Genomic DNA, 15,500 nt, shown 5'->3' with positions numbered 1-15,500 from the left:
TCCATGATGGAGCTGGCCGAGTTTACAACTTTCTGCAGCTTTTCCCAATCCAGATGGTGATGTAAATAGTTAAAATGCTCTCCATGGTACATCTGTGGAAATCTGCAAGTGTCTTTGGTAATATACCAAGCTCCTCAAACTCCTAATGAAACATAGCCACTTGTTTGTAATTGCATCAATATGTTGGGTCCAGGAAAGATCTTCAGAGATGTGGACACCAAGTAACTTGAAGCTGCTCACCCTTTCCACTATTTCCAATGAAGTACTTAAGACTAACTTTCCAGCAAATCTTACAATGGTCTTATCATGGAGAGGATAAGAGAGTGGGGTTGAGGGGGGAACTAAATCAGCCATGATTGAATAGTGGAGCAGGTGTGATGGGTCAAATAGCTAAATTCTTCTCCTTTAACTTTTGGTCCATTGATTTTAAGATCGTTAATGTGGATGTCTGGGACTTTGATAGTGCTGGATAAGCAGAATTTCCTGGATTATAGCTGTTATTCATAACAAGATTTCAAATCACTTCTAATTCACTTTTTTAAAGCTGTTATGTAGTAGCACAACATGTTTTCCCTGGAACCCAGTATGCTTCAAGGGAGTACAGGAAACAAGGTCCTGTTAAGTTTCAAGGCAGTGTGGGGAAGAAACCCAGTGAGTTTCATGTGAGCTCTGAAAAGAGGGAGTTTCCAGGAAGCACAGGAAACTGAACCAGGCCAGATCAAGGAGCGCGTGAACCAGGGCCTCGATCCATTTAAGGAGTGGGCGGGTGGCGGGACCCAGCACCCAGTGAGCCAGAGTCCAACCATCAACATTTCCGAATAGTTATACAACAAACAGATTTTTGGAATTTTATTGTAGAGCAAGGTACAATCTTTTCTTTTCTCTCTGTTAGATAAGACACAGCATGAAGCATTCTATGACTTACTGCTCCTTTATTTTCCATGTCAACTTCCTAACTTCAATAGATACACCTGGGAGAAATCTGCATTACACGAGACAACCTCCGCTCTGCTGGAGAGAACAAGCGGCAGCTGCGAAAGACGAGACTGAGTAACCAAAAGACATGACCACTAACGAAAGCCACACTACACCAAAATATGTGGATCCTGGATTGGCCTCTGCAACCACTTGAGGACCCACCGACAGACAACTGAAGAGAACATTATACTTGACTCGAATGATTGCATTACTACTACCACCTTCTACAGCAAAAAAAAACCTTCAATAAAACTGGCTCATGCTCCAAAAGAGACAAGATCTCAAATTTTGATTACACAGAACAAATGATAAGAATTATTTCTAAATTAATAAGGCACTAGTTTCAATGTAATTTAATTACTGAAACGAATGTGAAGATAACTGCAAATTACACTGTCTCAACTATTGGCTACAACTTCGAGCCCATTGAGTGATTGGTCTACTTCAGATAAATACAAATTGGCAGCCAAAGAAGTGTTGGGTGGCATGGTAGCATAGTGGTAAGTGCAATGACTTGCAGCCCCAGAAATCATTCCCCAGATTCCCAAAGACATACGGGTTAGGGTCAGTAAGTAGAGGGCATGCTACTACGTTGGTGCCAGAAGCACAGCAGCACTTGCACATTGATCCTGCACATCCACAGACTGTGTTGGTTGTTGATACAAAGGACGCAGTTCACTGTATGCTTTGATATTCATGTGACAAATAAAGTTAATCTTTAATAGGTCAACAAATATCATGGTTGAAACCAAAAGGAAAATAAAAATGAAGCTTGGATAAATAAGGATATTTAATAATAAAAATCCTTCTGTTTAGATGTAAAGAAAACCCAGTACTTCAGTATGGTACTTCTTAACTTCAAGAACCTTAACCTGGATCTTGTGAATTATGAAATCCTAGTAGATGAATTTGTGGGAAGACGAGATGGTGAGTCTAGCAGGTTAATATTCAAACCACCTGCAGAGAAATCCACAAGTTGGTCTACTTCCCAACCATGATCGCATGAATGTGAAAAAAATCCAGGGAAGGAAAAGAAAAGGCAAATAAATAGAATGAATTGTGAGGGCTTGCATGACAACAGAACGATATCTGAGGAGGCTGCACTGCGATTAAAACTTTATTGCTGTGCAGTCTGTACGGTGTACTCACATTCAGCTCCCTTCACCTCAGGGGAAGAATTCAGCAGCATCATGGCAGCAGCTGCATCAATATCAGAATCTGAAATGAGAAAAAAGAGCTACATTTATTCTTGACAAATGCTGCTGGGCTGGTGGAAGAGGAACTGAACATAATTCTGCAAGAATGACCCCATCTTTACATGTTACAGCCAGTAAACAGGACCTGAGATATTTTTTCCATCCGATGTTGTTAATGAAAATATTACAAGCATATTAAATATTTAGAAGGTGCAAAAAAGCATCGACGTGTGACTAATGCTTTGTCAGGCCAGCCAAATTTGTCTTCCCTCACAGGTTCTCAAATAATAGGATTATTGACATGCAACAAAGCATTAGCTGTAGCGTTCATGTAGAACCACTGCCAGAACAGACAAAACGCTAAAATCTCTCCGCCTGTCTCTGGGGAAAACAGCAGATCCAATAATACAGAGAGATCTTTGCACTCCTCATCCATTACACAAGTTGCAATGATTCTTCAGCTAAGCCTTTGCACATACTGCTAGCTAACTTTTAAATTTAAAAGGTTGAGAGGACTGTCATTTATTATTTCTCAGAGATCTGAGTAAATATCTCTGATTGGAAATTTTTCATCAGTATTTGCAACTTGATTTTTCAGATCTCAATTTTCAGATACATCACCAGCTGCATGAACAGACTGGAGTTTCAAGAACTAGGATGATTAAAGACTATTGTAATAGAGTGGTTCTAGTCTTTTAGGTAGTGAATAAAGATCAAATGTTTCCACTGCTGCACGGCTGAAAATTCAAAGAATCCAGACAGTGGTAAAGGAAGGCTATGGTGAAATCCTGATGAAGATAAAGTCCCTGGTTGAAATGTCTACTGTTCATTCCTCTTTAGAGATGCTGCCTGACTTAATGAGTTTCTCTGTTACAAAAGAATCAGAGGATTTGTTTTAAGTTATTTATTTAGAGATACAGTATGGTAACAGGCCCTTCCAGCTCAGTGATCCTGCACCACCCAATTACACCCACGTGACCAACTAACCTACTAACCCGAATGTCTTTGGAATGTGGGAGGAAACCGGAGCACCCGGAGGAAACCTATGTGGTCACGGAGAGAACGTATAAATTCCCTACAGACAGCAGCTGAACTGAACCTGGGTCGCTGGCATTGTAATAGTATTATGCTACGCTACCCAGCTACCACATTATGTATGGTAAATTTAAACATGGTGAATTATGATGATCTGAAATGTACTGTCTGGTAAGTTGAGGGACTGCATTCAATACCAATGTTCAAAAAACGGAAAACAAATACTTGAAAATGAAAACTCAGAATGCTTGTTAGGAAAGAGCAGGATAGGATAGGATTAATTACACCACTCTTCAAAGTGCTGCTGTCAGACAGGGCTGGATGAGTAACGAAACGGTAAATGAAACAAGAATATAAGACCGTAAGCAGTGTCTGTGGAGAGAGGAACCTATTAATGTTTTGGGCCAGCAACCCTTCCTCAGAACTGCGGGGAGAATGGGATGGGCGGGGAGGCGTCCCAGTCTTCAAAGCAAAGCTAAGAGAGGAGTGAGATGCAAGGCAAAAGACTGTATGGAAACAGGTCAATACAGATGAGGAGATAATGAGCACCAGTTCCGACTGTTGGCATGGAATTTTAAAACCACAGGGCAAGAAGCTTTTTTTCCCTTACACAGAGAATGGTGGGTGCATTGAATGTCCTTCCGGGGGTGCTGGTAGAGGCAGATACGTTAGGGACATTGAAGAGACTATGGGTGATAGAAAAATGGAGGGCTACGGAGGAGGGAAGGGTCAGATTTATTTCAGAGTAGGTCAAAAAGTCGGCACATCATCATAGGCAGAGAGGCCTATACTGTGCTGTAGTGTTCAATATAAGAAAATGATAAAGGGAAATAATCAATGCAGTTTTCCCAATGCTGGAGAATTTAATATTCATTCCAGAGGTTGCAAAATGCATCATGAGAAGATAAGGTAAAATGGAGGGAGAGGGAGAAGGAAGAGGAAGGGGAAGATGGGGGGGGGCAGGTTGTAGAGGGAAGTGGGGAAAAAAGTATTCGCTTTTAGTATCTTCAGTAATCCCTTTTCATAATTTTGCCAGTCTTAGTTGCAACTCAGTCGCAATTTGCAGAGCTTTCCATAATCTCAGGATGCCCGTTGAGTTCCACAATAAATGAAGTACGTTTTGTTTATAATAACCTTCCGACCTTAAGAAACATAGCAGCCAATTTTCACACTCTAAGGTGTCATAAACAGCAGTGAGATAATAAGTATATATAATCTGTTAAAGAGATATTGTAGTGGGATGAATATTGCTCAGTGCAATTGGCCATCATTGCACTGTCCTGGGGATGCTTTAAACACACCCCTAAGGGCAGATAGGGCTCTGATTGATTATCCCAGCCAAAAGCCACAGCAATGCTCCATCTTTCTTCTTCTTTAGGCAGTCTCTTAGGGTCAAAGATTACTCACATCTACTCTTACTCTGGGGGTTCTGAGGCTAGCGTTAGATCTGTAGCCTCTGACACAGGGCAATAGGATGTGTTTGATGAGGCATTTGAGTAAGTAGAACAGGAGGAACTCCTTCCATTTCATCACCACTGCACTGACAAATCAGGACATCATGGTAGCATACTGGTTCGTGCAATCTCTTTACAATGCCAACGATCACCGATTGGTGTTTGGATCCTGCCACTGTCCGTAAGGAGTTTGTACATTCTCTTCGGGTGACCAAGTGGGTTTCCTCTGGTTTCCTCCCACATTCCAAAGACGTATGGGTTAGGATTAGTAAGCTGTGAGCATGCTATGTTGGTGCCAGAAGCATGGAGGCTGCACAATCCTTGGCCGAGACATCACAATCCTTGGCCTATGTTGATCGTTGATGCAAAAATGATCTTTTTCACTGTATGTTTCAATGACTAATATGGAGGATTGGCTGACTAGTTGGAGGCAAAGAGTGGGAATAAAGTGTTGATTGCCAGTGACCAGTGGGGTTCCACAGGAATCTGTTCGGGCCTGCTTCTTTTCACCTTCATTGCCAATGATTTGGACGATGGAATGGATGGATTTATGGCCTGGTTTGTGGACGATGCAACAATAGGTGGAGGGGCAGATGGTGTTGAGGAAGCATGGAGTCTATAGAGGATTGGCGAAGAAATGGCAGTTGGAATATAGTGCAGGGAAGTGTATGGTCATGCACTTTAGTAGAAGGAATAAAGTTGTAAACTATTTTCTAAATGGGAAGCAAGCTCAAATATCAAATTGGGAGTCCTCGAGCAGGTTCAGTCAGAAGTAAGAAAATGCAATGCAAATACAATGTTAGTATTCAGTTCAAGAAGGCTAGAATAGAAAAGCAAGGATGTAATGCTGTGGTTTTGTAAGACATTGGTCAGACCACATTTTAACATGTGAGCTGATCTGGGCCCCTAAGATACACGTGCATTGGAGAGGATCAAGAAAAGGTTCACAAGAATGTTCCTGGGGTGACCACAGGTGAAATTGCTACGTTGGGAAGATGTGTATTTTTACATCATAGCTGGAAACATAATACTCTACTTCAGCACAAACACAGAAAGACACCTTCTCCTCTAATGGCAGTAGATGACAATTCATTTTCCTGCAATTTCAGGCTGTTTCCCCATTGTATCAGTGCAGGTGGAAGGGCAGCATTGCAGCCTAGTTTCACCTTTCAGCATTTGGTCTAAAGTATTGTCAATCAGAACTCTTGTTTTAAATGTGATCAAGGTTTTTTTTCTCAGTCACTTTCACACTGGGAGTTCTGGAATCCTGTAGCCTTCCAGATGATTCGTTCCTTATTTGTTTACTGAGACACCCAGCAATCCCTGATTTAATCTTAGCCTAACCCTGGGACAATTTATAATGACCAATTAACCTACCAAATGGTATGTCGTTGGACTGTGGGAGGAAATCGGAGCACTCGGAGGAAACCCATGCGGTCACAGAGAGAGCATACAAACTCCTTACAGGCAGCAGCGGAAACCTTCTAATCATTCTACTAATTACTTTGAGTTCATACCCTTTGCCTGCAAAATGGGTCCTGTTTACCCTCTCTAGACAGCTCTTAGTTTTATCTGGCTTTAAGGTGAGCAGAGGAAAATTTACGAGCAATATTAAGATTCCGATTTTTTTTTACACAGTGGGTGCTAGGTACCTGGTACACACTGCTGGGGGTAATGGTGGTAGATACAATAGGGTGATACAATAAGAACGTTTAAGAGATAGGTACATGGAGGTAAGAAAAATGGAGGGTTATGGAATGTGTAGGAGGGGAAGCTTACATTGATGATGGGGTGGGTTTATATAGGTTGGTACAACATCATGGGCCAAAAGGGCCTTTGCTGTGCTGTACTGTTTTATGTCTTTTTTAAAGATTAAAATCTTTAAAAAATAGCTTTGTGTGTTACATGTACATTGAAACATCAAAACATAAAGTGAAATGCATCCTTTGCGTTATTGCTTGTGCTGTGCTGGGAGCATCCTGCTAGTATTGCTACACTTCTGGTGCCAACATAGCAAGCGCAAGACTTGTATATCTTTGGAATGTGGGAGGAAAGCTGAGCACCCAGAGGTAACGCATGGCATCATGGAGAGAACATGCAAACTCCTTACAGGCAGTCACAGGAATTGAACCCTGATCAATTTATTGCCGGCGAAGTAAAGCAGTTGTGCTAACCAGTATGCTCTGGCGCCATCCCAATATTTTATTTACATTATTTAAATATGATCTGTTATATATAAGTCACCCTCTATTTTATAGAAGCAACACTAGCTTATCCACTAATCCCCATAGTTGCAATCTTCCAGTCTGGGCAACAATACTGTCCATCTCCACTACATCTTCAACAGTACAGCCCCATCCCTGTGCTGATATGGTACCCAGAACTGTACATGAAGATGTGACCCAAACAGTATTGGGTCCTGTTTGAGCATAACCTCTGTGTTCACATCTCCTTTATAGAAGAGGGGCATAGACAGGAGCTGTTAAAACCAAGAAGGAATAGGCTTAAGATCATGGACGGGAGATCAAGGAGGATATGACATCACGGGCAGGCAGCTTCTTCACTCAAAAGGTGGTGCCTATTTGAAATGAGTTGTCAGAAATAGTGGTTGGGGAAGATACATTAGCAACATTTAAAAGCCATCGAGATAAGTACATGGATCGGAGAGGTTAGAGGGCAATGGGCCAATCTTGGACAGATGGGACTAGTTTGCTGGGCAACAGAGCCAGCATGGCCAAGTTGGGCCAAAAGGCCTGTTTCTTTGCTCTAAGACTCTAAAACATGCTATCTTTTTTTTAAACAAACAAGAGAAAATCTGCAGATTCTGTAAATTCAAGCAACACGTACAAAATGCTGGAGGAACTCAGAAGGCCAGGCAGCATCTATGAAAAAAAGTACAGTCGACATTTTGTGCCAAGACCCTTCAGCAGTTCGGCAGTTCTGCCGAAGGGTCTCAGATTGAAACATCATCGACTGTACTTTTTTCCACAGATGCTCCCTGGCCTGCTGAGTTCATGGAGAGAACATGGACTGGGTTTTGAGCAATGAGGAAGGGTTAATTAGCAATCTTGTCGTGAGAGGCCCCTTGGGTAAGAGTGACCATAATATGGTGGAATTCTTCATTAAGATGGAGAGTGACATAGTTAATTCAGAAACAAGGGTTCTGAACTTAAAGAGGGGTAACTTTGAAGGTATGAGACGTGAATTAGCTAAGATAGACTGGCAAATGACACTTAAAGGATTGATGGTGGATATGCAATGGCAAGCATTTAAAGGTTGCATGGATGAACTACAACAATTGTTCATCCCAGTTTGGCAAAAGAATAAATCAAGGAAGGTAGTGCACCCGTGGTTGACAAGAGAAATTAGGGATAGTATCAATTCCAAAGAAGAAGCATACAAATTAGCCAGAGAAAGTGGCTCACCTGAGGACTGGGAGAAATTCAGAGTTCAGCAGAGGAGGACAAAGGGCTTAATTAGGAAGGGGAAAAAAGATTATGAGAGAAAACTGGCAGGGAACATAAAAACTAACTGTAAAAGCTTTTATAGATATGTAAAAAGGAAAAGACTGGTAAAGACAAATGTAGGTCCCCTGCAGACAGAAACAGGTGAATTGATTATGGGGAGCAAGGACATGGCAGACCAATGGAATAATTACTTTGGTTCTGTCTTCACTAAGGAGGACATAAATAATCTTCCAGAAATAGTAGGGGACAGAGGGTCCTGTGAGATGGAGGAACTGAGCGAAATACATGTTAGTAGGGAAGTGGTGTTAGGTAAATTGAAGGGATTGAAGGCAGATAAATCCCCAGAGCCAGATGGTCTGCATCCTAGAGTGCTGAAGGAAGTAGCCCAAGAAATAGTGGATGCATTAGTGATAATTTTTCAAAACTCGTTAGATCCTGGACTAGTTCCTGAGGATTGGAGGGTGGTTAATGTAACCCCACTTTTTAAAAAAGGAGGGAGAGAGAAACCGGGGAATTATAGACCGGTTAGCCTAACGTCGGTGGTGGGGAAATTGCTGGAGTCAGTTATCAAAGATGTGATAACAGCACATTTGGAAAGCGGTGAAATCATCCGACAAAGTCAGCATGGATTTGTGAAAGGAAAATCATGTCTGACGAATCTCATAGAACTTTTTGAGGATGTAACTAGTAGAGTGGATAGGGAAGAACCAGTGGATGTGGTATATTTGGATTTTCAAAAGGCTTTTGACAAGGTCCCACACAGGAGATTAGCGTGCAAACTTAAAGCACACGGTATTGGGGGTAAGGTATTGATGTGGATGGAGAATTGGTTAGCAGACAGGAAGCAAAGAGTGGGAATAAAGGGGGCCTTTTCAGAATGGCAGGCGGTGACTAGTGGGGTACCGCAAGGCTCAGTGCTGGGACCCCAGTTGTTTACAATATATATTAATGACTTGGATGAGGGAATTAAATGCAGCATCTCCAAGTTTGCGGATGACACGAAGCTGGGTGGCAGTGTTAGCTGTGAGGAGGATGCTAAGAGGATGCAGAGTGACTTGGATAGGTTGGGTGAGTGGGCAAATTCATGGCAGATGCAATTTAATGTGGATAAATGTGAAGTTATCCACTTTGGTGGCAAAAATAGGAAAACAGATTTTTATCTGAATGGTGGCCGATTAGGAAAAGGGGAGGTTCAGCGAGACCTGGGTGTCATTATACACCAGTCATTGAAAGTGGGCATACAGGTACAGCAAGCAGTGAAAAAGGTGAATGGTATGCTGGCATTTATAGCGAGAGGATTCGAGTACAGGAGCAGGGAGGTACTACTGCAGTTGTACAAGGCCTTGGTGAGACCACACCTGGAGTATTGTGTGCAGTTTTGGTCCCCTAATCTGAGGAAAGACATCCTTGCCATAGAGGGAGTACAAAGAAGGTTCACCAGATTGATTCCTGGGATGGTAGGACTTTCATATGAAGAAAGACTGGATGAACTGGGCTTGTACTCGTTGGAATTTAGAAGATTGAGGGGGGATCTGATTGAAACGTATAAAATCCTAAAGGGATTAGACAGGCTAGATGCAGGAAGATTGTTCCCGATGTTGGGGAAGTCCAGAACAAGGGGTCACAGTTTGAGGATAAAGGGGAAGCCTTTTAGGACCAAGATTAGGAAAAACTTCTTCACACAGAGAGTGGTGAATCTGTGGAATTCTCTGCCACAGGAAACAGTTGAGGCCAGTTCATTGGCTATATTTAAGAGGGAGTTAGATATGGCCCTTGTGGCTACGGGGATCAGGGGGTATGGAGGGAAGGCTGGGGTGGGGTTCTGAGTTGGATGATCAGCCATGATCATAATAAATGGCAGTGCAGGCTCGAAGGGCCGAATGGCCTACTCCTGCACCTATTTTCTATGTTTCTATGTTTCTATGTTCCTCCAGCATTTTACGCGTGTATCTTTTTTTTAAATCCCTTCAGCTGCTTTTAAGAATCTGTGGGCCAACACTTCAAATTTCCCTTGTTTCTCAGCGCCAACTGATAGGCTGCAATTTATTATAAATTCTCCTTAACTGTTGCATCACCCAAATTGCATTTTCTCACAATTCTATGAATTAAATTCAACTTGCAACTTTTCTGCCCAATAGCTAGATCATTTGGATTTTTTTGTAGCCTGTGGCTTTCTTCCTCATCACCATCTAAAACACCAATTCCTCTTTCATTTGTAAACTTCTTTATGATATCCCTGACCTTGAAATCTAAACCATTAATATAAGTTGACAGTTTTTCCTTGAAGGCAGTAACTCAGGCAGGAGTAGAGTCAGTAGGCACTGATGGCAATCTGACAGTTCACGTGGATCTGTTGGCAGATTATTCATTAAGGGCATCAGAATTGAGATTCTAACAATATACTGACCTTGGAGGAAGTGCAGCCTTAATTTGCTAGAAAGGTACCTGATCTCCAAAGGCTAAGTTGTATATTCAAATTATGTTTAATACATAAAATGCCCATATTCTTTGGCATTTAGAAGGTTACAAGCAGTTTGAATTTAGGAAATCAGTTTTATAACTCTTCCACAAATGGCAACTATCATGGTCATTAAAACATGTGGAATAAAAATCGAAAGAGGAGAAGAATTTACTGTTCAGACCCATGAACTTCCTTCTTCATTCAGTTAGATCATGGTGGATCTTCAACCTTGACTTTTCCTGCCTTCTCCGCATGCTCCTTTATTCCCATTACATCCGGAAATCTACAGATCTCTGTGTTGAAGGCAATCAGTGACCAAGTCTTTGCAGCCCTCTAATGAATAAAATTGCAAGAATTCACCAGCCCGTGAGTGAAGAAGTTTCTCCTCATTTTCATTCCGAGTGATTTGCTCCTCATTCTGAGGCAGTGAATCCTAGTTTGAGACTTCTCTCTGCATCTATCCCGACACTAAGTTTATGTATGTCTCATTCTTCCGAACTCAAGAGAAAGATAAAAAGTGGAAACTTCACAGAGAGGGCATGGGAGGTTTACCAGGATGTTGCCTAGGTTAGGGAGCAAATCTTATGAGGAGAGGTTGAGCAAGGTAGGTATTTTCTCTTTGAAGTGAAGGAGGACTAGATAAGGTGATAAGAAGCATAGATCAAGTGGACTGCCAGAGACTTCTTTCCAAGACGGAAATGGAAAATATGAAGAGACATAGTTTAAAGGTGTTTAGAGGAAATGATAGAGGGGATATCAGAGATAGGTGTTTTTACACAGAGAGTGGTGAGTGCATGGACCATGCTGCCAGGGGTGGTGGTAGAGGCAGATACATTAGGGACATTTAAGAAACTTAATTAGGTACGTGGATGAATGAAAAATAGAGGGCTGTGTGGAAGGGAAGGGTTAGAATGATCATGAATGATCATACAGGTTCGCACAACATTGATGAGTCAAAGGATCTGCACTGTGCTGCAATGTTCTACGTTCCACTCAACTTACCTTCACATGACAAACACACTGCCAGAAATAAGTGGTGAATCTTCACTACACTCCCTCTCTATAGGGAAGATGAAAAACTTGTATACAATAGTCCAGGTACAGTCTCACCATAGCCCAATATAATTGCAAAATAAAAACAAAATACTGTATGACAGAAGTACTCAGCAGGTTGGACAGTATCTGTGGAAAGAATTAATCTTTCTTCAAAAGTTTGACCTGAAACAGTAACCTTTCTTCTCTCCCCACTGATGGTGGCCGATTCACTGCCCTTACTACTTTTATTTCAGATTTCCAGATTTGCTGTTCTCTAAAAAAAAATTCTGCATAAATGCTTTAGGAAATCTTTGTTCCTGAATTTAAACACTCTTTTAATAAAGGTTATCATATCATTTGCTGGTTACTTTTCAGTGATTTACAATCAATAGGTCCTTTAAACATGGCAGCCAAATGTGATGCTTCATCTATTACCCTGACTGAACTTCGTAAGTTGTGCAGGCCAGTTAACCTATCGAACTCTGCTTTAAATGTAGCCAATGACTTGTCCTCCACAGCCAGTGAATCTGTGGCAATGAATTCCATAGATTCACCACCCTCAGGCTAAATAAATTCCTCCCCATTTCTGTTCTGAAGAGATGCCCTTCTATTCTGAAGCTGTGTCCTTTGGGCGCCTTGGACCCAGACTCCCCCACTATTGGAAACATCCTCTCCACATCCATTCTATCAAAGCCTTTCAATATTCGACAGGTTTCAATGTTATCTCCCCTCATTCTTCTAAACTCCAGTAAGTACAGGCCCAGAGCCACCAAAAACTCCTCATACGTTAACCCTTTCACTTCTGGGATCATTCTTGTGAACCTACTCTACATCCTCTCCATGACAAAATGTAAAACCATGACAACATTTTTCCAATCTCTTTTGATGTCAAGGTGTTTGGAAGCTTCCTGCTGTCTCTTATTCCTAGTATCATATTTTCCATGTCACCAACACCCTGCATGTAACTAGATATCCAGAACTGCCCCTCAGGACTCTACATGTAATCAATTAATATTAATGTCACCTGAATTTGTGTATAATTTCATAATTTTTGTCTACAAAATGGCCTATCAATTTTTTCTTTAGAAATACACTTGTTATCTCAGGTTATGCTCCCCTTCTCATTATTACCATCAAGGAGGAGATAGAGGAGTTTCAAGACCCACACTTAATGTTTTAACAAACAGCTTCTTCCCCTCCACCATCAAATTTCTGAACAGTCCATAAACCCATGAACACTGTTTGTCTTTTGCACTATTTATTTATTTTATTCTAACTTATTATAGGAGGGAGAAGATGGCGGCGCGACACAGCGTACGCGGCCTCTCCGGTAAAATGATATTGTATTTGTTAAATAGGGGCCGTGCACAATCCTGATTTGATGGAGACGGACGTGAGAAGCACAGAGGAACATCTGGAGAACTTCTGAAATGCCTGCTTTGCTGCTGCTGCTACTGTGCGATCGAGAATCTCCAGAGGGGAAGGCCCCAAATCCTCGGCTTTGCCTGTTGCTGGCGGCCGGGGTTGGGGGTCGAAGCACTCGGCAGAGATGGTGCTTGGTGCTGGGGGGCTGATTGGAGGCTTGAAGCTTTCGGACGGACTCAGTGTCGGCTGTGGTCAGGTGCTTCCAGGATGCTGCATTGGCAAGTTTGCGGCGCCGGAAGCTCATGGCAGGGAGCGTTTTCTTCCTTCTACCGTCTGCATGAGATGTTGGGACTTTCGAGAGACTTTGAGACATCTTTTACCGTGCCCATGGTCTGTTCTTCTATCAAATTACAGTATTGCTTTGCACTGTTGTAACTATATGTTATAATTATGCGGTTTTTGTCAGTTTTCAGTCTTGGTCTGTCCTGTGTTTCGGTGATATCACACTGGAGGAACATTGTATCATTTCTTAATGCATGCATCACTAAATGACAATAAAAGAGGACTGCGTGTCCTCATAATCTAATCTAATAATCTAATCTATAATTACTTTTGTGCCTTGTACTGTACTGTTGCCATAGAACAAATTTCATGGCATATATCAGTGATAGTAAACCGGATTCCAATACTAATTCAAAGTTCAAAGTAAATTTATGATCCAAGTTCATACTGGATATGCCACCACATACTACCTAGAAATTCATTATCTTGCTGGCAGCAAATTTCATGACATAAATATCAGCACATTCCCTAATACAATGTGAATACATGTTGATAATTATGTATTTATGCACAGATTTTCCATATCTGTACTTCTAACTTTATTTTATGTAACTCTTTATTCTCTCTAATTGTTGACTACTGTTTTTTGTTGATGTAGTGCCAACACACTACAGCAAATTCCCAGTCCATACAAATGTATATAGTGGATACCGTTGATCCTTGCTATGTCAATGATAACAAACCTGCTTCTGATTCTTATTGATTTATGGCCTTATTGAGAGTTTCTTTCTTTCTTCTTCCTAAAATATTTTATTCCAAGTTTTTGCACAGAGTTGTCCTGTCAGTGCTAATTAGTATTGTCATGCATTTCACAGCTCAGATAAGATCTAAAAAAATAAATGTGACTAGTGGGTTGAGTTCACCAAGCCCAACCCCCACTATTGTATGAATGACTTTGCTTGCAAGTCCTGTAAATGCACACATGCTATTATTCATCCATCAGCGCCAATGGGAATTTTCAATGAAAGCAGCAGTGATAATGTCAGCATTCAGACCGCACCAAAAAAAAAGAAATTAATCTGAACAACAAATTCTGTATCAACACCTGTTAATTTTATGTTCAAGCTAAAATCATGTTGAAGTCCATTATAGAGACAATGCAAGACCTTACATACGCGATTCTGTCAGTTGACAAATAATCTGAAGCAGATGGCACATTCAGGCAAGGGAAAAAAATATCTTTTTATAACTATATTCAATGTCACCCACTAAGCAGCGGCAGCAGCAGTGTTGCCATGACAACAGAGGCTGCCATAGCAACAGTAAACAAGCTTCTGACCACCACTGAACGAACTGAATGGAACATCTGCCTTGATAGACCATCCCAGCTGCCCTCCAGCAAAACTACTTAGGGCGCAGTGCCGCCGGATGACAGCACAGCTGACTGCGGTGGCTCGGAACAAATGAAGTGAACCATCACCGCTGCCATCCTGACGCCACTTTACTTAAATTCTGACCCTTGGCCGATTTAAATAAATGATCATTCCCACATTGAACTAACGACCAGACCACTAATGAGCATTTTTCTTCAGAAGCTAAAACTGTCCAAACTGAAAACCATCTATCTGAAAGAGCGATGCTCATTTATCATTGCTCTATGTGTTATCAACTCTGCTTTGTGTTTGGATTCAAATAATAACCACTCTTTCACCCAGCAATGGTTTCTTTGTTCACGCACAGTTGTACTATGCAAGTTTGGAGCAGAAAAGGACATCGGACGAAGTGATCACACACTTTTGTAATTGGTACATTATTTTCAAATGCAGAGTAAAGAAAAACCCTTGCGATACACTGAAGTCCAAACTGTGTGTCAAATACTTGAGATATTTTAATGGAGAAGGATTTAGACACAAGTGCATGACAGTTTATTCCTCTAAACCTGCAAGTATTTAGAAATCACATATTGCAACTATGCATGGACAAAGAAAGCATTGCTGAATGAAAGAGTGGTTTTTATTACTTGAGACCAAACTACTAGATAAGCTGCCAAAAATCCATGATATTTCTTCAAATTGTCTCACTAACAGGATGAGAAACTAATCCTCATCAACACCACTAGATGGGGCAATATCTTAGTAAAGGAACTATCGTTTGAAGAGAGGCCAGCTCTGTGCTACAAGGGAGCACCTGTTATTGGCCAATTAATAATCATCAGAAGCATCCAAAA

At 41.4% G+C, this 15,500-nt stretch overlaps 1 protein-coding gene across 9 annotated transcripts in view; it reads right to left on the bottom strand.

The window, feature by feature from the left end:
• Positions 1-15,500, bottom strand: part of foxn3 (forkhead box N3) — a 414,510-nt gene that overhangs the window by 23,905 nt on the left and 375,105 nt on the right. For 8 of the 9 annotated variants that reach the window (XM_072273018.1, XM_072273037.1, XM_072273034.1 and 5 more), the window contains exon 5: positions 2,128-2,196. The exons of the other annotated variant lie outside the window; for it this stretch is intronic. In XM_072273018.1, the coding sequence (XP_072129119.1) occupies positions 2,128-2,196 (69 nt within the window). The remainder of the gene's footprint in view (positions 1-2,127; positions 2,197-15,500) is intronic. 9 annotated transcript variants of the gene reach the window in all.

The sequence above is a fragment of the Mobula birostris genome, chromosome 1, assembly GCF_030028105.1.
Source record: "Mobula birostris isolate sMobBir1 chromosome 1, sMobBir1.hap1, whole genome shotgun sequence".
Lineage (NCBI taxonomy): Eukaryota > Metazoa > Chordata > Chondrichthyes > Myliobatiformes > Myliobatidae > Mobula > Mobula birostris.
Note: the sequence above shows the minus strand (reverse complement) of the source record. Positions and strands in the feature narration are given on the sequence as shown.